Source organism: Amblyomma mixtum, chromosome 3 (assembly GCF_055824585.1).
Source record: "Amblyomma mixtum isolate Tamu chromosome 3, ASM5582458v1, whole genome shotgun sequence".
NCBI lineage: Eukaryota > Metazoa > Arthropoda > Arachnida > Ixodida > Ixodidae > Amblyomma > Amblyomma mixtum.
Window position 1 is genome coordinate 218,260,981 of NC_143014.1, and position 27,006 is coordinate 218,287,986.

Below are 27,006 nucleotides of genomic sequence, written 5' to 3' on the forward strand. Positions count from 1 at the left end.
AACGACGGAGGCAGTGTCAAGCATCACAAAAGATGAATTTAAACAATGTTTTGAAAAATGGAATGAAAGATTCGACAAGCGTATCATTGCAAGTGGGGAATACATTGAAGGAGATTGAAGGTCTGTGCTTAAAATGTGGACAAATAAGTTAAAAAAAAAATAAGTCCGGTTTCTTTTGGGTACCCCCTCGTAAATCTTCTCCTGACCGTAGGGCACGAGACGCAGCCCAACGGCACACGGAGTGGCTGGCACGTGAGCTCACGAATAAGTTCAAGGCTCATTCAGCTTTGATTACAGGGCAGCCAAACGGCTGACTTATGGTTTTCAGATGCAGGTATTCATAAGCCCTGGATCGCAGGAAGGCAGTGCATTTGTACACGCTAGGCATTGGAGCAGTTTCCTTAAATCTTTCATCAAAAGTATCTCGAAATTAGCACGCAAACTTAGTGTCCTTGCCGTATTGAATCCGCTGCTGTCCAACATTCGTCTCTGAGAACATGTGCATCGGGATAGCAATCAGTGTTTAAACTGTGGCACCACTGCTCTTTTACATTCTTTCAATGTGGTTGTACGACGGCCGCATCTGGTCCGAAGAGTCGCTCCGATTAATATTTCCCTGACCGCCGTATTGCTCAAAAGAGTTTCGCCAAAACGGACTCAAACGCAAATTTTTCTTCAACTACGAAAAGTTGACAAAGCGAAAGGGGAAGGAGGTGTATATAGTGTGAATATCCCTTTTCCCAATATATTTTTGAAAGTAATGACCGTTCGTCGGTGTATATAGTGTGAATATCCCTTTTCCCAATATATTTTTGAAAGTAATGACCGTTCGTCCGACCTACGAAGCTGAGGTGTTACTTCGATAGAGAGGCAGCAGAATGAATTCCGTGCCCTTCTCTGACAAATTTGACTATTTCTCTGTATCTGCCGAGAGTCTAGGCCGAAGGAATGCAGCCGCAGTTGAATTTGAGGCCCTTGACACTACAGAACACAGAAAGCAGGCCTGAGATTTAAAAATCTTTTTGAAAGTCTTCATGATAAGCTGACAGTCTGGCAACTGCTATGTTGGGAATCACGTTCTGTCAAGGCATGGACTCTGGCGGAATCTATCTCATGCGTAAAGCAATGCATGATTCTGGCTACAGACGTTGAGTCTGCGATTGAGCACCAAGGAGCTGATAAACGTCACGGTTTCTCTCTCTAGTCTGTTTCTGAAGTGACTGAAGTGACCGTTCAAGTTTGCACATCATTTCAATTTCAACAAACACATTTGGAAACATTGCGCTCATCTGACACATTTATGCTCGCTACTTTTCCTTTTTTTGTCGCTTGAACCTGCAGAATAATGTCTGTAAACAATTTTGCTGGTAGCTACAAATGTGCAATAATCGACCGCGATTCCGATAGCGCTATTATCTTGCACTGAACGACATGAGTTTCTTGATTGTTTGAAACTAGATTTGTTTTTATGCAGCTTAAAATTGAGCAGTGTGGTAAGGGTCCGCTTGCCCCACTGCTCCCAGTTTTTACCTTCGCGGACAGCCCTGAGGGGTGTTAGGGATTATTATAGCTGAATTGCTGAAATCAGCGCTTCTGCCTATGTCGTCTTCCTTCATTCTTATCCTTTGTCGTTTTGCACTTGTTCTTCTCAGATCATGGCTTACCAACTGGCCCAGCAACAACTGTTGCCAAAAAAAACGACTGTGCGCTCAAAGAAAATTAGACTTGGGCCAGGCTATAAACAGTTGTTTATTCCTAGCCCAGCACATATTTGAAACGTACCTTAATTGATAATGAACATAACTGATCAAACTTTTTAATTTTCATATTTACCACAAATTTTCCGAGCAAAAGTTTTAGAACATGTTGAGGAATCGTCATTTTAGTTGCTTACCTCGAAGTAACTTAAGCATGGTTGATTTTCTTTGCTTAAAATAAAGCCTGTGAAATATTAGAATTCATACTTGAGTAGGACAGTGGTTTGGGCCAGTTGGCTGGTACCCATGGTGTAGAAAAAAATTTCGAAACACAAATGAAAAGCACTCAGAAGAGCCGAAAACAGAAAACAGGACGGTGCTGCACCGAACAAATACATTGCAGCAGCACCATGGTTTGGGCCAGTTTGTTGCTACCCATGGTGTAGAACAAATTTAGTAAGCGGTTTGGAGTCATCTGGTGGAGCGCGACTACGCTACCAACGTTTTACGGTGCAGCGAACAATTTCTTGCAATAAAACGTGTCCGCGCCTGTGTTGCAGCATCATGATTGTACCGCAGTGCCTGTGCTCAGGGCAAGAACCAGCGCTGTGACTGTTGGCCTGTTCTTTCATTGCGGCTTTGTGCAACCGAGTTCCCATGCATCGTGCTGCGTTTTAAGAATATTAGGCCCCCCTAGCCACGTGAGGACTTTTCAAATCTCAGGCTCTTTTTTATGTTGTAAAGGAAGTATGCTAAAATGACTTGAAGTTAACTGCGTAACTACTTCTTTCCCGAGACCCTGTAAAACAAATGCGTTCACAATGTCGCCATCAAAATTTACGAATTGGAAAAACAGCGCAATGAAAGACGACACACGAGAAAAAGACAAAACACCTGCGCTTTTCTCGTGTGTCGTCTTTCATTGCGCTGTTTTTCCAATTCGTAAAACATGTACCAACCAGCCCGCATTTGGCCTCTTCTGGTCGCCATAAAGTTACCGGGAAAAAATGATATTTATTTTATCGTTCTTGATTACAAAATGCATACATCTGGTCAACACAACTGCCTACAATTCTACACTAGCCTAACGTTCGCAGGACACGTTGTAAATGTACACGTTGTAAACGTACTGTGTCTTTGCACAGTATACACGCTGTAGAAATCGAGGGCGTCCCATTCGTCAGGCTGGCCTCCGATAATTTTCCACGTGGGTAAAGGTTGCTCTGGTTAACGAGCGACTACCTCTTATCTGGCGTGCTGCAGACAAATGGCAGGGTGGTCACAGCAAATGTAACTGGCTGCAGTTGAAAAAAAGAAAACGAACAGCGTCTGGTTTGGTTTATGGGGTTTAACGTCTCAAAGCGACTAAGGCTATGAGAGACGCCGTAGTGAAGGGCTCCGGAAATTTCGACCACCTGGGGTTCTTTAACGTGCACTGACATCGCACAGTACACGGGCCTCTGGAATTTCTCCTCCAAAGAAATTCCAGCCGCCGCGGCCGGGATCGAACCCGCGTCTTCTGGGTCAGCAGCCGAGCACCATAGCCACTGAGCCACCGCGGCGGCGTCTTCTCCTGCGAAAACACAATTCAAGAAAGTAATTACACACGATATCCATCACACGCAAGAAAACACAAAAGGTTGCGTCTACAATTTTCAAGTCTCCGGCTTCTAAAAAGCTTCGCAGCATTCAGTGAATTACAAAATGCATCACTCTGTACAACAATGAGGGCATGACAGTCAGGGCATGACAGGAGATGTGGTCGCTATTAGCCTTGGCGCTGTTGCAGATGATACTAAAATAAATTATACGTCTTTTGGAATTTTGGCCTAGCTACTTCACTGAGACCCATTATCTAGTTGAATCAAATTGTTGCTGGTGTCTTATGTTCATTTGTCGGGGAGGCTGATGGGCCTATGGATATATGCTGCTCAGCACAACCTTGCGGGATAGATAATGCCTGTGCCAGCTGCATTCTCGAGAAAGGCAAATACAAAACGCCTTGTGATAAGATTATATATCGTGTTGCTCACCTCTGCGTGCTTACGCTGCTATGTAGTACATATTTGTCTTGTCTCGGCCGTGAGGAATTCTGCAATTGTTATTTCACGTGTTTACGACACTATGTGCTATAACGCGCAGTATTACTTGCAACACGCATCAGGTACTACAAGCTGATGCCACGAAGGAATGCGTGTCGAGCGGTGCAGCAAATTTCTCTATATAGCTGCCGAGCACCGTGTCCGCGTGCCTGCTACTGCGCAGCACAGCGTATTCATTTTCTGTCAAACTCAAACGAGAAGAAGGTAGCCGCCAGAGCGTTGCAGGTCATTTTGATCGCGACTGTACATATATTTTTGATGAGCCTTTGCAGGAAACCTCGACTGAACTCCGCGGCTTCTCCTGTCTCCTTTTCACAAGTCTGTGTTTGCTTAGCGGTAACAGCATGCATTCGAATTCACCTGCAGGCTGCCAAATAATTCGCAACCGTTTGTTGATGTGCTTACTTAGTGTGTAAAAAGCCAGTATTTAATTGCACGATATTTGCAACGTTAGAATTTTCACTTCCAATTAAAATTTTATGGCTCACTGCAGAAAATTTACCGGACGTGAGATTTTGAGAATTCTTCCAAAGCAATAAACGCAAAAGAAAATATGAACATCGACCTGTAATCATTTTTTTCGCGCAGGATTTCTTTGTCATTTCAGCATTATGAAAGTTGTATGCTCGTTCAAAAGTTAAAGGCTACACTTTCTGCAATATGCTCTGCTCTATTCGAAGGAAGAACGGTTTAGCTTGTTGAAACTGCCTCATTTTGACTTATCGTTTTTTTCAAATGGCCAGGTTAAACGCAAGTTTTGCAACGCTTAGCGAAAGTGCACATGCTAATCGTCATTAAATCCCAGGCACGTCAAAGCCCTGGATACAGCGAGCACATGAGCGATGCACCAAAAATAAATGTAACGCCTTCTTGGTGTCAACTAAATACGACAAGATTGGGAAGTATGCGTGGCGTGAATTGACCAGGCTCAGTATTTTAATGCAAAGCCTGCTACACTTAAAATGTAAATGATGTTGGCGATTTTGTTTTTTGACAATGAAGGAAAAATATAATATTTAAATTGTAGCAGGATTTCCGGGGAACGTAACTTAACGACAGCTAGCCAAAATGCCGGTCCGGGCTTCGGCCATCCAGCCAGCGATCTCGCGCCGCGCGCTAGCGGAGCGGCGGCCGCCGCTGCTCATCTTCCTCTTTACAAAATGTTTTTTATTTGACTGTAAAAACTTTACAATGTTTTCTTATTATCATTATTTACAGATGCTGTAAACCATAATTTGAGAGTTATCACAGAGAGGGAAGATAAAACAAAATATGCAGAATAAAGAGCCAAAAACAAGGAAACATGTACATACATTTGAATATGCTGCACTTAGTTATACAGAACATAAGACAAAGAACACAATATAAGAGAACATACACCAATGCCGAGCCACTTGCCCTCAAAACCAGTATGTAGTTTTTAATAAACAACACCTGTTCCAACATTCTTATAAGCATTGTTTATAAACATTGTTTTTCAGCGGAATTTTATCTTAGGACCTGCGCTATTGGTCACAACAGCGGTGTTTATGAAATAATCTGCCTCTTATACCGACTTAATTTGGTGATGGATTGGAATCATAATTTGTGTACCAAGGAATACCAGCCGGTGACTCCTGCTGTCTTGTTTTCCTGAGCAGGCAAACAAGATAGGTCTTGTGCCTTGAAGGATCTGGCAGCTTTGGCAGATTTGCAGGTACCTCGTAATAGAAAACTCAATGCGATATTTAGTATACACATACACGTATGCATTCCGCCGTAGTGCGAAAACATTGCGGTAAAATTAGCAGCCGGCAGTACACTAAGTAAAGTTGCCCTACGCTGGCTAAAATAGCCGGCGTACCAGAATGCGTTTTGTAACACAGTTACCGCATCTGCAAAAATATCAATAAATCGAAGCTTACTGGAGCAGTTGGCAGGCTGATCTGATCGCGCAATTCAACGGTCAAAAGCAAAATTTTTCATATAACTGCACTCGCATGCTGGCTCTACTTCAGAGGGTTTTGCATGTTCTACGGACATTTAAGCCAGAGTGCTCATGATTTGTTTCGCGGTAGATTTTCACTTTTGTTGTTGCTCAAACTCGCTTGGGCAATAGGCATAGAAGTCTTTTCGAAAACGCAAAATATTTCGGGATATATGAATCCGCGCACTGTGTAAATGTGCGTTCGTGATGAATGGAAAAAAAAAAGCCCGTTTTCCGCCTTAAAGGTGCCCTTATAAGCGCAGCGCACGAGTCTGAAGTTTGAGCTGCATGGCCTGTAGAGAGCAGCGCTAACGTCCCGGCGGGAAAGAGCCTAAGTACGTACCCATTTTTGAATCCCGCGAGATTAATTTTGATCAGAAAAAGGAACCACTTTAAAGTCCCTTTGAATAAAACCAACTAAAATGGGGTCTTTCTCTACGCTGTATAACTTCTACACTGTTCGCGCTGCTGATACATATAGATCGCAACCAACTAGCCCGACAGATGGTGTTATTCTACACTGAGAACTTTGTGCTAAAGGTAACGAAAGAGAATTTCGGTAATTTGGTCATTTTAATTATCAACTCAGGCGCATCCAAAATTCTTGAACTGATCATGGCGAGTACCTACAGCCAAGCAGTACTTCGATTTTTGCAACGCGCGTTGATTTCAAAAGCTTTGCTATACTAAGCTCCAAAATCCTATATATCAGTATTACTCCCTGCACTGAAGTTAGGCAGTAAGCCGACTGTGCGATTATGGTCATGATGCTATCATCCGAAATCGCAGTGACAGCGAAAACCGGGTGACATACTTTAAGACGTACTTGCTCCTGGCGTGACATAATTGGCGGGTAAAAAAGATTGTCGGCGGTGTTCATCACCGTGTAACTGTGTTTTCAGCTAAAGTTAACACCGCATTTCCCAGCGTCAAGTCGCGATGTTTTTCCGGCTTGTTGACTCAAACATGCTACAGCAAAAGCCCATCCGTGAACTGTGCGTTGTGATAAAAATGACTCATCATTTACGTCGTTTCGACAAGAGTTCACAACCACTTCTCTACCCTCCGTGCTAACACAAATGCATATCAGAGCAGGGAACGCGCCGCGAATTATCTTGTGTTTGCTTCCTGCGTCAATAGGACGAACTCGCCATTGTAATAAGAGTGAAAAAAACACCCGTCGCTGACATCTGCATTCGCAGTGCGAAAGAATGTTGGAGGCAGAATACGTAGAACTGCACACCTGCCTGGCTGGGCAATTAAATGTCTTGCTGAGACGATTTGACGGTTTCACAAAAAGATGCCTTCAGTTCATGGGCAACCATAAGCAAACGTAGATACCCCTCCCCCTCACACATAGAATATTACTGCAAAGAACGGAAAAGCTGTAATTATTCCTTATGCCATGATTAACGTGCTGTGTGTCCCTGCCTTGGAATGGGTTTGCTTGGGAACTGAGGATGACGGAGCGCGCACCTTGCACGTGGAAATTTTCACTGCGATTTAGCTCCAGAACACTTCCTCTTTGAAGAGGGCGGGTTTTTCGAACAAGCAATTACCCGGAGATAACACGAGAAGCATCTAAAGCTGGTGCGTCACCTGCACCAGCGCTTTAACAAGTACTGCGCGGAATACTTCACATGCCTTGCTGCATCATCAAAGCCAGCGCGACAACAGTCGTCTGCACCGACGAAAATCATTTCAAACGCCCCGTCATTGACACTGAAAGCAGTTTGGGGCTGGACTCACAATCACAACCCATACGCAGTTATAAACGAAAAAACCATTTATGCAGTTTTCATATTTATAAACAAACGTGGGTGCTGATGCTGAAAAGGTTTTCGCCGGTGCAGACGACGCGTATCGCGCAGCGGTTGAAAAATCGCTGACACAAAATATGGGTGTCGCGCCGGATTTGATAAGGCAGCACCGCAAGCAAAGCATTCCGTGCAGCGTTTGATAAGGCGCCGGTGCCGGTGGAACGCCATCTTTAGATGCTTCTCCTTTTCCGTGCGGTTATTTCTAGGTCGAAAAACGCGCCCGTCCAAATTCTTCATGCAGGAAGTGTTCTGCGGAAGTGTTCTCCTGCGCGTCTAGAAACTACTAGCGTCAGAAGCAGCTGACGGCAGTAGTTCCTAGTCGCGCTGGGGAACAATTGCAGCGCAGCCTTGGCAGTGCAGATTGCCTCTAGCAAGTGACACCCGCGTTGAGGGCAGCGGCAGTCAATACCAAATATTAGAACAGTGGCTGCCTCGCGCCAAAGCATTGCTCGCGCTTGCCGCACCTGCTGCAACCAGCGTCCTAACAAACGCGGCCAATTCGAAGCAGTGAATTGGCACCTGGGTCGACATTGCAATACTTGCTCGTTGCACGGCCTCAGGCGTCCAGCAATCCTAATGTTGAGCAGATAGGTTTGGTTTAATTACGGCGGGGTGCAACGTTGTGGTTACTGCTACTACAGCCAGACGCTTTCCTTTAGCGTTGCAAACTTTTATATCCAGTGAAGAAGTATGAAGGACCCTGTTCTAGTCTACTGCCATAACATTATTTCTTTGTTAAGCCCTTCATGCACAGCGCTTCACCTCGTTAGAAGGCCAGTCATAGTCTACTTAAGAAAAAAACTTTGCACAGGTTTTACTTCATTCAATGTGCTTGACACCATGCACAGTTTGTGGACATTTTTTATTGCGGCAACATTGCGATTTAGCCCCAGAACACTTTATGCTTAGACAATTTGGACGGGCGCGTTTTTCGAGCTAGCAATAACCGCACGGAAAAAGAGAAGCATATAAGGATGGCGTTCCGCCAGCACCGGCGCCTTATCAAACGATACGCGGGGTACTTCCCTTGCAGTGCTGCCTTATCAAAACCAGCGCGACACCCATATTTTGCGTCAGCGGTTTTTCAACCTCTGCGCGACACGCGTCATCTGCACTGGCGCAAACCTTTTCATCATCAGAACCCACGTTTGTTTACAAGCACAAAAACTGTGCATACACGGTTTTGTCTTTTACAACCGCATATGGGTCGTGATTGTGAGACTATCCCCAAACCGCTCCCGGTGTCCAGCGTTTGAAAAGATTTTTGCCGGTGCGGACAACGGGTGTCGCGCTGGTTTTGGTAACGTAGGAAGACATGCGAAGTGTTCCGCGCAGTACCTGTTAAGGCGCCGGTGCAAGTGACAAGCCAGCTTTAGATGCTTCTGTTTTTTTCTTTGGGTAATTGCTTGCTCGATAAACCCGCACTCTTCAAACAGAAAGTGTTCTGGTGCTAAATCGCAGTATTGCGAGAACAAGAAATGTTCGAAAAAGGCGTGTATAGTGTCTGTCAGAGAGATATTAATTTCCACGTAAAAGGTACCCGTTCTGCCATCCTTAGTTCCCAAGCAAGCCCATTCAAGAACAGTGACACACAGCAGCTGAATCATGACACAAGGAATAATTACTGCTATCAGGTTCTTAAAAGTAAAATTCTATGTGTGTGTGGGGGGGGGGGGGGGAGGGGAGGGTATCTACTTGTGTCTATTGTTGCCAACCGTCAAATCGTCTCAGCAAGAGATTGAATCGTCCAGCCAGGCATATGTGCAGTTCTACGTATCCAGCCTCCAACATTCTTTCGCACTGCGAATGCAGATGTCAGCAACGGTTCTTTTCTTTATCTATCAGGTATTACAATGGCGAGTTCGTCCCATTGACGCAAGAAGCAAGCACGAAATTGTCGGAGCGCACCCTGATCTGATACGCGGTTGTATTAGCAATGCAGGCTGAAAGACTGGTGGTCGGCTCTTGTCTAAATGACGTAAATAATGCGTCATTTTATATCACAACGCCCAGTTAACCGATGGGTTTTTCTTGCAGTCAGTCACGAGCATCTGTTGGAAGGCGGAATAAGACTGGTGCCGAAGGCAAGGTCCATATGCTCTCGAGCGATTTCAGCAAACCTCGATAATGAGGGACCATATATTACTATAATAAATTTAATAAAATAGTAATTTTAAAGCTGTGCAGGAATGAAATACAGGGTCTGTTCTGAAAGTAGTAGGACTGGTTTTTTCCTGGGCGAACGGGCGGACGAGAGGTGGTCTGCGCGTGCAGGATCGTTGAAGGGGGATATTGGGAATGCTGGGGAAAATCGGCAGTCGGCTCTCGGCCGTTGAAGAGAGGAGGTCTCTTCTAGTGTGAACCCCTGTCGAAACGTCTCGTCACGCAGAATCGTCGAGCGTTTACTGGATCAGCGATACGCGATCAAATTTTGAGTAAATCTTGGTAAAACGGGCAAAGAGACTCACGACATTATTAAGGAGGCCTACGGTGACGCTTACATGGGTGGATCAGGTGTTTTTTGAGTGGCAAAAGCTTTTCCGAGAAGGTAAGGAAAGAGTGGAGGAAGGCGACCGCTCCAGACTCTCTTCGGCCAGCAAGACCAACGAAAATGTGTAGCGAGTGAAACATTTACTTAACAGTGATTGTAGAATGAGTATCGGAATGATTGCTGATGACTTTACTATTCCTCAAACCCAAGTTTTTGAGATCGTGACAGAAAACTTATCCATGAGAAAAGCGTGCGCGAAGTTGGTGCCGGGAGTGTTGCCAGAGGAGGAAAAGGCCAACCGGTAGGATCCTCTTCATCATGTGAATGAGGACCCCGATTTTTTGCCCAGCACAAGGCGGCAAGGCTGCCTCAGCCCCCCTACAGCCTCGACTTAGCCCCGCCAGATATTTTTCTATCCCCGAAAACAAAATCGACGCTCGAGGGGAAACATCACGGATCGGTAGAGGTGGTTCAACAGGCCGTGACGAGGGAGCTAAACAGCATTCCGGTCCAGGCATTCCTGGAGGCGTACGAAAACTGTAAAACTCATTGGCAGCAGCGTGTACGTGCGGAAGGGTGCTACCTTGAAAAATTGTAATCGTTTGTACTATTCTCTTGAATACATTTTGTTTAAAAAAATGAGTCCTACTACTTTCAGAACAGACCATGTAAGTTTAAATATTGCAATACAGATCTTTTGACGCCCATGGAGTACCTATAGCAAAGGATATGCTAAATTCTGCAATTTTATTGTAACATTGATATCGCGCCCCCTGTTAATGACGGTGTCTGCTCTGATAGCGCGATTTTGCAGGATTTGTTGCTGTCGCAGTCACAGTGCCTACGGAGCTCTTGGCAGTTGCTAAACGCTGTCATCAGGCCTATCAGCTATGGTGTTCGCGAGAAAAGTTTCTTTCGCGTGTCTTAAAATGTAGCTGATAAGTTATTGTCTTGCAGTCTGGTTGCTATTCCGTCATTCTCGTTTGGTAGGTTGAATACCTCGCTGTTTCTTCATGAGTTTTCTTAGTGCGTCTTTTCTTTGTTCTGCGTTCGACAAGCGAGAAGTTTTACTTTCGCCGTCGTAGCACGTGCTGCGCAATGTCAGTGCACGTTAAGCCTCCCCAGGTGACCGAAATTATACCGGAGCCCTCCACTGCCGCAACTCTTTCTCTCTTTCCTCTTTCACTCCCACCTTCTTCCCTTCCCTTGCGGCGTGTTTGGGTGTCCACCGAGAAATGAGAGAATTATTGCGCCATTGACTTTCCTCAAAAAAACAATTTAAATTTTCAATTTCATGTCTCGGGCTTCATATACAGCGCTCCGCAATATAGCAAACAATGAGCTCGCGGCGTGTGAACAAGAGCTGCTCGATGACACGTTTAGACTGCGTGTAGTCTACTGTGGGGGCCAGATATCTTTTCCCACTGGGCTTTCAGAGGTTAACGCTTGTCAGCGTGGTCTGTTTTACGGGTCCGCAGCGGGCGCTGTTATGTTTTTGTGTGCTGCCTGCGTTGTGAATTTTGTTGCTGTGCTTTATAAATCTCTATATAGGATGTTGATAGATCACAAATGTAGCAACTATCCTTGTTTCATATTCTTAATTGTGAATTGTGCGATTAAACCATTGCCTAATAGGTCATAACTTCCATTTCTCAAAGACAAAGTTGTTGCTCGAGAATTTTTTCTAGAGAATATGCTATATGGACGAAAAAATAGAAATATGGACGAAATGAACGAAAACTATGTACGAAAAAACGGGAAAAATAATCGCTGATACATAGTTTTAACCCACTACAGCACTTACACCAACCTGATTCAATAGCTAAAATTGCAACAAACGACGCATCAGAAGTGATATTGCCGTGTTTTTGTGCCTCACGTCCCCTAAACATCGACTACACGTCACAAAAATCGTTCGGTTCATGAATCCGAAACCGAAGCAGGGCCAAGAAGATTTTCAACTATAATTTATATTTATAACCAACTAGCCCGTGAGCTCACCCTATTTAGAGGTGGCTGGCGAAAACCGCGGGTACTTTGAGTATACCAATGTCTAGCGCGTCGTTTGAAAGCAGAAAACACGCAAGCAAAAATTTGCTGTCTATAGTCCTTTAAATAGCGTGTTGAGGCTTCTACTATGAGGTACCTGCAAATCCGCCAAAGCTGCCAGATCCTTGAAGGCACGAGACCAATCTTGTTTCCCTGATCAGCAGAGTCTTGGAGTCACAGGCCGGTATTCCTTAGTACGTAGAAGATGGTGTCCGTTTTTTTATAAAGTTCCTATCTGTCATGAAATTAAGCCGAGATGAGAGGCAGATTCCTTCATAAACAAGCACTTTTGTAATCAATATTTTATGTCCTCTGATAAAAGCACGCATTAAAACTGACAAAAATGCGTTGTGAAGTTTTTACAGTCAAATAAAGAACATTTAAACGATATATTTTGCTTCCATTGGCGAAAAAAAAATAACCACAATCATTTAGATTCTGATTGTTGCGGGCTTTTCCTCAAAACCCCAGCCTGGCCAATTCACACAACGAACCCTTCCTAACCTTTTCATGTTTCTTTGAGACAATACTGCGTTACATTTGTTTTTCGTGCATCCCTCATCTGCTCGGTGTATCCAGGCCTTTGCCGTGCCTTGTGTTTAATGACGATTAGCGTGTACGCTTTCCTTAAGCGCTGAAAGACTTGCATTTAGCACAGATACTAAAAAAAAATTCGTGAGAATGAGCAAGTCTCACCAGGCTGCTACACTGTTCTTCCTTCGAATAGAGCCGAGAATACTGCAGAAAGTGCAGCGCAGTAAGCTTTTAACGGGTGTAGAACTTTCATAACGCTCTAGTGAGAAAAAAATGCTGCGTGAAAAAAAAAATGATTAGTTTGATGGTCATACATTCCTTTGGGTTTCATGGCTTCGAAGATTTCTGCTAATCATAAGTCCAGTAAATTTTCTGTAGTCAGCTATAACGTGTTAATTGGGGGTGAATATTCTAATGTTGCAAAGTTTGTGTAATAAAATACAGGCTTTTTACACACCAACCAAGCACGCTAACAAACCACTGCAAATTACTTGAAAGCTTGGAGGTGAATACGAATGCAAATTTTTACCGCCAAGGAAGCACGGACTTGCGAAAGAAGAGACAAGAGAAGCCGCCGACTTCAGCTGAGGTTGAGTGCAAAGCTGCACCTAATATACATTTACGTAGCGGCGTAAAAACGTGCAAATATTAACTCCACATTTTGTCAATGACGAGACACGACAAATATGTACATAACAGTATAAGCACGTGGAGGTGAGCAACATGATATGTAGTCTTATCACAAGGCGTTTTGGATTTGTCCTTCTCCAGAATGCAGCTGGCATGGGCGTTATCTAACACATCAGGTTTTGCTGAGCAGCATATCGGCATTGTCCGACGAGCCACCCCGACAAATGAACATAAGAAAGCCGCGATTGTTTTATTCAGCAAGGTAACGGGGCTCAGTCAATTTGCGGGGCCAAAATTTCGGTAGACGAATACTTTATTTTGGTTTTGTCAGCAATGGCGCCAAGGCGAGCGGGCACTTCTCTGAACGCTTACTGCCATGCCCTCATTGTTGCACAGAGGGATGCATTTTGTTGTGCACTCAATGGTGGGAAGCTTTTTAGATGTTAGCTTAAGACTTGAAAATTGAAGACGCAACCTTCCATGCATGGTAGAAAAACAGCAGTAAATGCAGATTTTAATGCCCTAATACTTCAAAGAGAGGACATATTTATAATTTGGTTGCTTTCTTTCTTCCGTCGCAATGAATATCGTGTTTAACTACCTACTTGCACTGTTACTCGTGATTTGAGCTTTCGCAGTTGAAGACTGCGTTAGATTTTAGCTGCCGCCAGTTACATTTGTTGGGAGCGTGACCGCCCTGGTTCTTGCACGCTAGATAAGTGGCACTGGACCGTTAATCAGACAAACGTCTAGCCACGTGGGGAATTACCCGAGGCTAGCCTTACCAATAGTATGCGCACGATTTCTACAGCGTGCTTCAGCATACTGTGCCAAGCTAAAACATTTACAACGTGCCCTACGAACGTTACGCTAGTGTAGAATCGTAGACAGTTGTGTTGACCAGGTTTGTGCATTTTTAAATCTTACGAATTTTCTAATAAATAACAATAAAATAACTAACGGATTTTGCGGTAACTTAAGGGCGACATTACCATGCATTTATTTTGCACGGTCCCGTGAAACACGTAGTTCAGTTGTTAGCTTCAAATAATTTTATAATATTCCCTTTTCAGCTTAAAAAAGAGCCTGAGATCTGAAAAGTCCTTACGTGACTATGGGCTCCTATATTATTAAAACGCAGTACGATGGATGGAACTTGGTTGCACAAAGCCGCAGTGTAAGGTCAGGCCAACAGTCACAGCCTTGGTTCTGCGTTGAGCACAGGCACTGCGGTGCAATCATGATGCGGCAGCACAGGCGCGGCCGCCTTTTATTGCAAGAAATTGTTCCTGCTGCACTGTAAAACGTTGGTAGCGTAGTCGCGCTCCACCAGATGACTCCAAAGCGCTTACTAAATGTTTTCTACACCATGGATAGCAACCAAGTGGCCCGAACCATGGTGTTACTGCATTGTATTTCGTCGATGTAGCACCGTCCTGTTTTCTTCTTCCGGCTCTTCTGAGTGCGTAAATTTGTGCTGCAAATTTTTTTTTGGCACCATGGGTACCACCACACTGGCTCAAACCACCGTGCTACTCAACTAGAATTTTAATATTTCGCAGGCTTTAATCAAAGCGAATGAATCAGGCCAATGTTATTTCGAAGTAACTAACTGAATGACAATTTCTCAACATGTTCTTAAAGTTGTGCCCGTAAAAATTCCTGGTAAATTTGAAAATGAAAAAGTTCGATCATTTATTTATGTTCATTACCAATTCAATTAAATTTAAAATACATGCTGGGCTTGGTCGAAACAACTGTTTTTAACCTTGCCCAAGTGTAACTTCATTTGAGCCCATGGTCGTTCTTTAGCAAATTAATCGAAACATCCTTCAATGCCCCTCAGGGAAATCCGCGAAGGTAAAAACTGTGAGTAGTGTGGTAAGCGAGCCCTTACCACACTGCTGACTTTTAAGCTGCATAAAAACAACTTCAGCTTCAAACAATCAAGAAGCTCATGAGGTTAAATACAAGCTAATAACTTTGCATTCATGTTGGATAACATTTAATAACATGTTGCATTCTCGGTCGATTATAGCAGATTTCTAGCAGCCAGCAAAACTGTTTGCAATCATTGTTCTCCACGTTCACGTCAACAGCAAGCAGACAGTCGTTTCAGAACTGAGGGGAAGTACCGAGTTGAAATGTGTCAGCTGTGCGCCACGTTTCGAGATGTGCTTGTTCAATCTGAAATGATGTGCAATTTTGAAAGGTAACTCATGGCCGTTTCTTTAGTTCAGCAGCACAATAGACACAGAAACCGTGTGGTTTATCAGCACCTTGGGGCTGAATAAGAGACTCAACATCTGCAGCTGGATTCATGTATTTCTTTACGAGTTCGATCGATTCAAGCCACAGGTATGCCTTGACAAAACTCGATGCCTAGCGCAGCGATTGCCGGTATGTCAGCTCATCAAGCAGGGAACCTATTTTAAAAAATGAGTTATAAGCCTCACGCCTGCTTTCTGTGCTATACAGTCTCAAGAACCTCCAATTAAACTGCAGCTGCATTCCTTCGTCCTAGACTTTCGACAGAGAAAAATGTTTCAATTGATCAGAGAAGTTCACCAAGTTCATTCAGCTGCCCGTGCGTCAAAATAACACCTCAGTTGGGAGGTCGGACGAGCTGTCATTACTTTCAAAAATCAATTGGGAAAGGGGATATTCACACAATATACACCTCCCACCCCTTTCGCTTTGTCGACTTTCATAGTTAAAGGAAAAATTACGTTAAAGTTCGTATGGCGAAACTTTCCTGAGCAACACGGCTGTCAGCGAAATATTAGCCTGAGCGACTCTTCGAGTTAATTGCGGACGTCGTTCAATCTCATTGCCGTGGTGCCACAGTGTTAAAAACAAAGTGGAGTCCCGACAGGCGTTCTCCAGGACGAACGTTCGACAACAATGGATTCATTACGGCAAGGGTTCTATATTGGCGTGATGATTTCCAATACTTTTGACGAAAGCCGCACAGAAACTGCTTCGACGCCTAGCGTGCACAAATGCACTTCCTTCCTGCGAGCCCGCTATTATGAGTCCCTTCGTCTGACAGCAGCATTCAGCCGTTTGGCTGCCCTGTAATCAAAGCCGAATGAGCCTTCAACTTATTCGCAGGCTCATGTGCCAGCCTCTCCGTGTTCCGCTCTAAGGGCGTCCGGATTTTAATCGGTGATTACTTCACTATTTCAAGCGTTGCCCAAAAAGACTTCGCACGCATTACCTGCAAATTTCACACATTCGAAACCCTTAATCTTGTTGATTTCTAAAACCTATGCAGTTTCTCTTTAGGTGTGAGGGGGCGATCATAATTGCGCAATACATTCCTGGCCTTTTCTGCGGCGACAGTTTGGGTTTTTTCATTTTTTTTTTCACAAAAACTTTGCCCCGCCTCTTTATTTAAATTCTCCACTGCCAAAAGCTTTTGTCGCGAGGAGTGCGTGCGGCCGACAAGCAAATTGCTATAAAGACGATAATCGTAAATGAGCTGGTTATGCACATATGGATTCCGATGTGAAAACCAGCAAGCTACCGCTCAACTCACGCTACATGTGTAAGTCCGTGATTTGCATGACTTGTACGAGCTGCTTATCCTATTTTCTCTTGCAAAAGTTGCTCCTGAAAGCTGTCTAAGAATTGCTGTTCAAAGCTGTTAGTTTCTCTGTCACAAACGTCAGGCCGTTTCCACCGAGCTTTGTGTACGGAGCATGTGGGAGACGCCACAGGATGCGCTTATCACAGTCAGAGGTATGTAAAGTAAAGGAAACATCCATGTCATATTTCTAACATATTCACTTGATCCTAAATGTAACGGTAGTTGGGAATACAACCCGAAGTGTTATTTTTGTGAAGGTGGCTGTTTGCCCCTTCAATATAAAGAGCTACTGAGTCAAAAAAAAGGAAAGCCTGCAGCTTTTCCATTGAGCACATTAGACAGCTTTGAACAGATGGCCGGCCTGAATTCGTCAATATACAGCGTGTTTCAAGTTAGGCGTGACACAATTTTTAAAGATATGTTTTTCTCGCATAGAAGAGTGCACTGTTCGGTTTAACATCTTCCGCCGTGTAGTACATCAAAATGCAGCTAAGACGTGATAACTCTCACAGGCTATTTAACTAATATTGAATACTTCACTTTTTAACGATTACTGTTAGGCTCCATAATTATTGAGAGGCGTGTAGCCCATCGTAAATAATACCCGTAACAGTTTTAAGAATTTCGAAAACGCAGTTAGTGTTTTGGCCCAGCTAGTTTTGGTTATTTCGACGAGTTACGTGGACTGGAGAGATTGCTTTACCTGCAAGCTTCTCGAAAGCGCATGTATATTGTCTCCATGTAGACAAAATGCCGGGCCACAGCACCGAGCGTAAGCGCCTTTTCGAAACTCTAAGAATTGATATGGATGCTCCTTGCGGTGAGCTACACTCGTCTCAAAAATTAAGGAGCCTAAGAGTAATGGTTAAAAAGTTAATTATTTAATATTACTTAACCAGGCTTCAAGTTAGCACCTGTAAGCAGTATTCTCATATACTACACCGCTTACAATGTTCTGCCGAAAAAAAGCGCTCTTCCAATATAAAAAGCCTATTTCTAAAAATTGTATAATGTCTCAGGCGAAATACCCTGTATGTTCTCTTCAATACCTCTGTGAGCATCATAAAACACATACTGCTTTTGATAGTACCCACAGTGCTGCAGCAATTAATATGCACTCCCACCTAAATCCTCATAAGAATTCGCTTGCATAACAGGATTGTCACGCCACAGGTGCAAAACTGACCCTATTCACCTTCTTCGGCGCACTTAGAGCATTCTTTGCTATCTGACCCGAACAACCTGGCCCGCATCCGCATCCAGCCCTGATATCATGATAAAGTTCAATGTCACAGGTGCAACTGCCACGCAGCTCTCCGTATCGTGTTGGAAAAACCAGCCATATCTCCTCTGCAAAGCGGTTTCCGCCCACCTTCCTTTTCAGTATAAAAGCACTCGCCTGATGTGATGGATAGCAACCATCTCGTCTCCCTACTGCATCAGACGGTAAGACTTTTCCCATCGTGACCAACCTTACTGTGGCTTCTAGTTACCTTTCTTTGAACATCTACTATGTGTCGCTCACGCAGAACGCTTAAGCATGGATCTAAAAAGGACTTTTTGTTTTGTTTTTGTCAGTAAATACAGTTGTTCTATGTAATCTTATAATTGGTGTCGAATAGTTCCTAGAGGTCGTACTGCACGTTTGTCGTGTGGCTGGCTTTTTCCGTTCTGCAGAATACAAATTTCAAACAATGAAGGCATCTGGAGTTAGTCTAACTTAAGGTTGCATTTTTTTTTTTTGGGGGGGGGGGGGGGGGGCGAAAAGATTCTATTTGAGCGAAATTGAAAGTGACCCTACAATTCACCTGTGTGATTAGAGCTCCAGAATAACTTTCTGGTGCTAAAAACAGACACGAAAGTGATAAAAAAAGTGGGGGAGAGTGACTGCGGTTTCAAATTGGTACCGCTGAATTTGTAGATGAGCTTGCAGACGTGCTTGTATTGATAAGCCGAAGGTTATTTGTTGCTGAAAGTTGCAGGCGCGGTGAGGCGAATCGCACTTTCACTAAACTCTTAAATAGGGCACGATTGTTTTCAAGTGCGCTATATTTTCGAATCTTTTCTTCTGTTGGTCTATAATCCTTTGTCTTTGTTTAGCCCTTTCGAACGGCTGATATTACGCGACATTTCTGCGGAGTAGATGCACACGATAATTTGAGCGTGTCCAGAAAAGCATCAAATGTGTTCCAGAAAATGAGGCCATCAAGCCACAGTGGCTCGATGGTCTCATTACAGTCGGAGCTTCTGTACTGAATATTATTAATGTTTTATCACAACCCTCATTTCCTTGGCATCTTGGCTTTGATTATTAATGTAGTGAGTCGACGCTTAAGCGAAATGTTTTTCAGTAGCTCTAATGGCCATTAAAGAATCTCTGTCAGCGCTTTTGGACGTAAAAAACTTCAGATAAAACCGCGCCCAGATGATGATGACAGAAATGCATTCAAGCTTCAAATCGAGATCATTCTGGTGACCAGTGGACATGGCTCCTCAAGTTTAGACGGCCAACAATTTTCAAAGAAGTTCACTGTCTCTAAAATGATTGATAGACTGAAGAGTAAATAGCTGTTAATGACTGCAGTACTTATGTAAATGTGAATAATCTCGTTTGAAGCACAAAAATACATTGGTGGAAAAGAGGAGAGGGGGGGGGGGGGGGGGGGCATCACAAGCAACATGTATAGTTACAGGTTGTTTTTCATGCTTAATTTCTCATTTCAATCCTAGTATTACCGTGACACCGTTTCTGGTAGGACGTGCAGATGAGAGCTGTTGTCGACCGAAGCGCTTTCGGGAGGCTTAGCGTCAGATCGTCAGGCTTTTTAGGCGAAAAAAAAAAGAAACGTTTACCAGCGTGTATTTTCTCATATGCTCCGTTTGTGCTGTAGTGAAGACTGAGCTGTTGTTTATTCTCGAGACGCCATGTAAGAAAGCACTCTGAAAACAGCGCTTTTGAAAGCTAACAAAAAGCCAGTATTAAATTTCTTTAGGACACTGTATTCTCCACTTGGCCAGTTTCAAAGTTGTGACGCGGTTTTGACTTATGCGGCGTTGCTAGCTGACAGTCTTGTGTCACTGATTAGTGTGTGGGATACAGCGTACTGATTTTCCCAGCACGTCTAGAACGAGATTCCTGCTTTCCAGTCACAGTAAATGGCGCAAAACGACACGGACAAAAGAGATGCGTCAGGACGCCGCTAGGACTGCGACTGGACTAGCGTGTGTCCTGTCGCAAAGCTACCGTTCGAGTGTTTTTTGCTTGATCCAGCAACTAACTAGCTCACATAAGAACCGTAGCTTCTTTATTTCCCTTGCATGCGTACATATTTGAAGCACTGAGGCTGTCTGTACAGACCACAGATTCCAGTTCAGGAAGGCGCAGCGAGGAGCTCATTTTATTTCACCCGATGTCATCAACAGGAGTATAGTTTTGAACTAGCGAACGTGGTTAGCTGAAGCAGAACCATTTGGGAGATTATTTTTTGCATCGACCACGTGGTGATCGTTAACGTACTCTGCCATCGCACAGTACACGGGCCTCTAGAATTTCGCCTCCATCGAAATTCGACCGCCGTGGACGGGATCGAACACGCGTCTTTCGGGAAAGCAGCCGAGCGCCATATCCACTGAGCCACCGCGGCAGCCGGATCTGTGAATGTAAGGTAGAGAATGACGTTCTGCATATATGAGAATTAACCCATTGCGCCAAAGATTCATACACTTAAGGCGGAGCTTAATGGTCTCCGACAATTTTTAATGGCGCAAAGGTAGCCTAGCTAAAAGGCGCCGAGACTTCCGTGTTTATGATCGGCCCGAGGTAAGATAAGTACCATTTCTCCAAGCATATCATTCCACAGTGGGCGAGAAAAATCCCAAGGGAAAGGTTTTACTGCTAGTAATCATTGGTCGCGCTTTAATATAGAACTACTAAGCTATTTTGCCGAACCCAGACGCGGTAGTAAATGCAGTAGTCGTCTTAAAAGGATTAAAATCATATAGGGAGAACCAGGGGATGCGTGGTGCGCCCTGTGAAGCGTGTTTTTAATCAATGGCCTTGTTATACGCTAGCAGAGACTACTATACAGAATATGGTCCAGAAATATATAGAAAATGTGCGCATATATATATGTCACAACATTTATGTGTCAAAACTAAGAGCTGTAAAACCCAGCTCAGCGCCGTGCCTGTGAACAGCCTCGTTCTTTTGCATTTTTCTGAAGCGCTGTTGGAAAATTATCAATAAATACCAGCTCGTCAAATCAGCCGCTACTACTTAAAAAAATTAAAGGGGCAGGCACGCGCTGTCGATGCCGCTTTTGTATCCACAATGTTAGATGTCGCCTGTTTTTTAATCCTATCATGCTCTAGAGCTTATTGGTAAGAGACGTAGGTAACAAGGGGTCTCATCGACAAACCACATCACGAAATTCTACCGCATTGTATTGTTTTGGTTGTTTTTTTAAAGAAAGTTTTCCTTTGGGCTTAAAGGTGAATCTCATCATTAACTCTACCGCAACTTCCATCAGATTATCACCCAACACCACGCCCAGCCATTTGTTTACCTTTGTTTTTAAAAATAAAGAAAATTCAGGCACCTTTCTGATAACTAGCCTGGTAACCTTGCATACAGTTCAATGAAGACAAATCGTGCTTTTTCTCTAGAATAAACGCTTCACATTTCCTATGTACGGTTGCAAGACAATAATCGGTGCCTGAATTAAATGCTGCAAAATGTAAATGACCGCTAATACAGAATAATGCATTTTTTGTTGTCAACCTCTCGCGTACAGTTGGTCGACTGACTCGAGGTACCTACCAACCAGTATGAAGGTCCTGGCCGTTGCACTTATTTTTGTTCTCGTCGCTGGTGAGTTTCTTCGATTTTGTTTCCTATAATTACAATTTTCATTATTATTTTCCTCGCCAAAAAAGGCCAAGCAATTGTTGATGAGTAGTATGCCCTCTATCCTAATTAGGAGATGTATTGTTCGTGGAGGAATAGCAGTAATGTCGCTCAGCCATTGTGCACTAAAGACGCTCTGAAATCCATTCCGTTTAGTTGTGTAAAGTTAGAACCAAGTGAAAGTTCAACTACACTATTGACATGACTGTAATCAAAGATAACGCTCCTTGAACAATTTTTAATGCCCTTAAGACAAGGCTCTGAAAACTGAATGCTAGCAGTATATTTGGCACGCAACGGGGAATAATCATCCCACTAAGCGGCATTCCAGTAAAGAAATGTGGTGTTTTGGCGCTAGACCCGAAAAATTTCTTCTTCTCGGGGCAGTTACCGATTTCTGGAGGAGTTCTCGTTATCAAGGTTGAGCGGTCAGCACTCGAGAGGCTGTCAACACTCAGTCCAATTGCTAGGTTTTTTTGTAATTTCCGCTTGGAATTTATTCGCATGCTCGTATTCGATTTTACATTATGAGTAGCCACCTGCAGCGCGCTGGCCAAGCTTCCCTGGAAGCTCCGTCATAAGTTGACAGGCGACACAGTCGCTAAGCAATCTTTCGAGACAAAAGCCGAGAGATTTGCTAATCTCTATGCAAATTTCCCGCCAGAATGCAGTCTTTAAAAATTTGCTAAGCAATGAACACTCAGTATTATCCCCATGCTACGGTGCATTGTTTTAACGAAAAGAAACGCGAATAGGGGAGTGTAATGGCGCCGTGCTGTTGGCATTCATTATTCTTGCGACAGTACTACATAAGCGCTACATCAGCTCTTTTCTCTCGATTGATTCTTGATGAGCGGCAAATATTTATCATCTCGATGTTGTTCACAGGACTTGTCAGCACTGCCGATGAAGAGGACAAGTCTCAAGTGCCTCTCGTCAGAGTCCGTAAGCAGCTCTTTCGAGAAATTCTCGTGAAAAACCTCGATGCGCTTGCCGGACAAATAGTTCCTATCCTGTGCAAAAAAACACTTCTCCGTTTTATATATACTCTTTTCTCTACAAGAGCGGCCATTGCTGCTAATTAATTATAAAGAAGTTGATATACGTTCATACTCAGCGATTCAGAACTTCTTCGCAGTACTGCCAACTAGTGCAGCTCATGCACAGTACTGAGGCGGCTCCAGCGCAAGTTTGTGAGAACCATACTCTGGCTATGAATTACGCAATTGGTTAAATAGATTTGATCTACTACCTAATCGCCGTGCTTTGTGAATTTATAAGAAGTTTCACACAGATCGATATTAAAAACAACGGGAAACTGCATAAACGAGGGGTAAAAAGCGTCTAAACTTAGCTACTCGTGTCCTCAAGAATTTATACGTTCTATCATGCCAACGTTTAGTGACATCAGAACAGTGAGCGCACCACAAGTTATGCATGAGCACAAAGGCGCACCAGGAAACCTTCGTTCTTTACTGGAGAGATCTCGGTGCAAACGACTCTTGAGTCAGAGATCTGTTTCAAAAAGTAGACACCTGAAAAGTTTCAATGATCGACACCTCCAAGAAGGTAAGCTAGCTTTTGTCCTCTACTGAAAAAGGACAATGAGCTAGACAACAGATGTTCTTAGGCGAAAGGAAGGACCACAGTGGAAAACAAAAAGTGAACACATTTTGTACACACTCGACAGAAAGATAAAAAAGTAGACGGTTAAAGAATAGCGTACACATTTTATTGGTTCAAAAATGAAAAGAAATAGTCATACACTCCGGAAGAGTTCAGGAATTGCGATGTTATTTCTGCTGGCCTGCTGCGACAAAGAGTGCATCTGAAGGTAACCAATAACTAAGTAATTATGATTGTCAGGTTGTAGCCACTGAAGATAGGTAGAATTTGCAAGTGGTAGGTTGCACAACCGCACATGATGCCAACGATGGCAAGATATTCGAGCCTTCAGCTTTATTCTGAGCGCGCACCGCCTGTGTTGCATAGTGCATTGGCTGTACTAAGCACGGGTTCACGGAATCGAATGCTAGCCGCGGCAGCAATGAGTCAACGCAGAAGAACTGAATTAAGAACCCCTTTTTATCACTTCACACTATGACAGTACATGCAATTGATTTTCCGTGCGCGTTATTGAAGAACGCCGAGTGGTAAGAACTGACCCGGATACCTCACCTACGGCGTCTCGCGCCTCTGGATTATTGTTCAGAGCGCGAAGGCATTGAGAACACTGCTTCAAAAGATCGAAATACGTGCCGCATGCGCCTCTGTTTTCAACATTATATGCCGGAACCCGCCGCGGTGGCTCAGTGGTTATGGCGCTAGGCTGCTGACCCGAAAGACGCGGGTTCAATCCCGGCCACGGCGGTTGAATTTCGATGGAGGTAAAATTATAGTGGCCGTGTACTGTGCGTTGTCAGTGCAAGTTAAAGAACCCCAGGTGGGCGAAATTTCCGGAGCCCTTCACTACGGCGTCCCTCATGGCCTGGGTCGCTTTGGGACGTTAAATCCCATAACCAAACCAAACATTATATACTGGGATGCACCCGCTCACTGGTCCTTCATACGATAGCGTCGAATTGTCGCAGTCACACTCGCTATCACTGCGTGCGAGCGGGAACGATCTCGGCCACCTTCGGGGTTTACTGTGCGCGTTTCAGTAAGTAATAAGAGGGAAAAAAGTGGCTGAATAAAAGTGCCTGCTTCACATCTTCTTTTCTATGTGACTATCTCAGCTGACTGCGTTTTTTGCACTTTTTTGTGTTTTTAAAGCGGTGTAACATTTCTTGCTGATATGAACTAAATGACGACCTCGTTACTAATAAGGGAATATTTCTGGGAGGGCCGATTTATCCGGAGATCACTTCTTCAACTGTTGTTGGGCGAAATACATTCGCATATCTCTAAAGTTTGGGTAGAACAGGCCAAGCGTAATCGCTCTAAACACCTCTAGTTGAACATACAAGCTGCTCATTATATAGGCACATTCAAAGCAATATTTCCGTGAACTTTTCAGAAGCACCGAACATGCTGTTATGACTAGGAATGCATGATTATTTATTTCATTTCAGTGCATCTGTTGCTTGGTGTGCGCTCTGTAGAAACCTAGCAAGGTGTGAAGTGAATGCATGAATTTTTGTTTTGCACTGCAGGCCGTGGCTTTGGCTGCCCGTTCAACCAATATCAGTGCCATGGCCACTGCGTGGGCATCGGCCGCCGCGGAGGCTACTGTGGCGGTAGCTTCAAGCTGACCTGCACTTGCTACAATTAGAAGTCCACAAAGAACGATGTCCTTCTTCGTTGCGCTGCGATGGCCTCGACATGTGGGCGAAATGGGAAGTCCTTAAAAAGAAGACGACTGTCCCGCCACATGGAAACCCTTATAACCTTATGGCGGTCACCAGGAGGCGTTTTTCTGTAGTGGTAGTTACTAAGAGAGACGAGGAAATTGCAACAGTTTCATTAATTTACTACAGTGTTCCACGCCTGGAATAAAAGTTGATATACTTATGCCTTGTTCTTCAGTATTCGTTCATATTTCTTCCAGCGTCGTCCCGTCTTACGCCAACATCCGCCCAGTATTTCTATTCAAATGCTCTTACTGGTTAATGCAGTAGCGCGTCAGTAATATAAACCGATACCAATATAAAGCTATTTTTATTTCAAGTAATAACATAAAATCTGTGCGATAGCTAGAAATAGACGCTGCAAGGAAGCGTAGGTACTGTAGCATTGGTGGTCGCCCTCAAAACTCGGCTGAGCTTTTGGTGGCCGAATACACGCAAAGTTCGTGACAGCTGCCATTACGTCCAGCGCTTACGACCCTAGCTGAACAATAAAATACGTTCCCCAAGCGCTTCTTAAATCAGCATAGATAATTAAGCTAGTAGCCGCCGAACAACCAGCTCTGGACACACTAATTAGTTGGTGCGTTTGAAACATTCCATGTAAAGTTGAAAATTAAAATCTTTGGTATTTTATTTCTGTTAAATTAAAAATAGATGCATTTAAAATGATGCAGGACTTGGTCGAAACGACAGGTTACGACCTAGTTCAAGTCGAATTTCCTTTGTGCATATTCTCGTTTTTTAGTAATCTAACTGAATCAGCCTTTATAAGGTATACCCTCCGGGATATTCGCGAAGATAATAACTGTGAGTAGTTCCGTTAGCAGACCCATATCACACTGCTCACCTTTAACCTGCATAAAAACTATTCTCGCGCCAAGCAGTCAGGGCGCTCATGTGGTTTAATCCAAAAACACTATGGTAATTACCCGTCGATTACTACACGTTTGTAGCCGCAAGCAGAATTGTTTACAATCATTTCTCTCCCCGTTCACGCGATTAGCAAGCATGCAGTCGGAAAACAAGTGAGAAAAATACGGAGTTGAAATGTCTTCTTTGGGCGCGAAATTTCCAAATGTGCTTGTTGAACTTGAAGTGATGTACAACTCTGAACGGCCACTGACTGCCATTTCTGACTTCCATTTCATTAGAAGCTGTATGATTTACCAGCTTCTTTGTGCTGAATAGCAGGCTCAAACATGTTAAATCGATTCCGGCCGTGGCTCTGTACTGATCAAATGCGATGCACAATGCAACGATTGCCAGCGAGCTAACCTGTTATTAATTGAACTTACATACAAACAGATTTGTGAATCACCGGCCTATTTTCACTGCTGTGCACCATTATGGGCATGGAATTCAACTGCAGGTGCATTCCGTCGTCCTGCACTGTCAACAGAGAAATGAGAAAATTAATCATAGAAGCACAACAAGGGGATTCAACTACCTAAGGGTCCAATATAATATAAAATCTGAGTTTCAGAGGTTGGACCGGGTGTCATTACTTTCAAGAATCGGTTGCGAAAGGCGATATTCAAAAAATATACACCTCCTACCCATTGCGCTTTCTCATGTCTTTGTGGTTGAAATAACTTTGCGATGGAGTCGGTCTTTCCGAAATTATTGTGAGCAACTCGGTGGTCAAGGAAATATTTGTCTGAGCTGCTCTTCGGGTGAAATGCGGCCGTCTGCATTCATTTTAAGCAATGTAAAGGAGCCGTGAGGTCACAGTGCTAAAGACTAATTTCAGTTTCGATGCAGACGCTCTCTAGCACGAACGTTCGAGACCAGTGGATTGAATAATGCAAGCTTTTTATCTTCGAGTATTAATTTCGAGATAGTTTTGAAGAAATCCGTTTGCAATCTGCT

General features: G+C 43.8%; 1 protein-coding gene across 1 annotated transcript; it reads left to right on the forward strand.

The window, feature by feature from the left end:
* The first annotated feature begins 18,219 nt into the window (after positions 1-18,219).
* Def (Defensin) lies at positions 18,220-25,300 on the forward strand. The gene is made up of 4 exons (XM_089582744.1): positions 18,220-18,327; positions 21,675-21,751; positions 22,676-22,732; positions 24,943-25,300. The coding sequence occupies exons 2-4, from the start codon at positions 21,709-21,711 to the stop codon at positions 25,059-25,061; spliced, it is 219 nt and encodes a 72-aa protein (XP_089438870.1). The 5' UTR covers positions 18,220-18,327; positions 21,675-21,708; the 3' UTR covers positions 25,062-25,300.
* Positions 25,301-27,006: the final 1,706 nt, after the last annotated feature.

What these genes read in the sequence shown, in the direction of transcription:
- Def (XM_089582744.1), top strand. Translation starts at nt 21,709, where the DNA reads ATGAAGGTCCTGGCCGTTGCACTTATTTTTGTTCTCGTCGCTG. An exon ending in TATTTTTGTTCTCGTCGCTG is followed by an intron (nt 21,752 to 22,675) that starts GTGAGTTTCTTC and finishes TGTTGTTCACAG; the next exon opens with GACTTGTCAGCACTGCCGAT. An exon ending in AGTGCCTCTCGTCAGAGTCC is followed by an intron (nt 22,733 to 24,942) that starts GTAAGCAGCTCT and finishes TTTGCACTGCAG; the next exon opens with GCCGTGGCTTTGGCTGCCCG.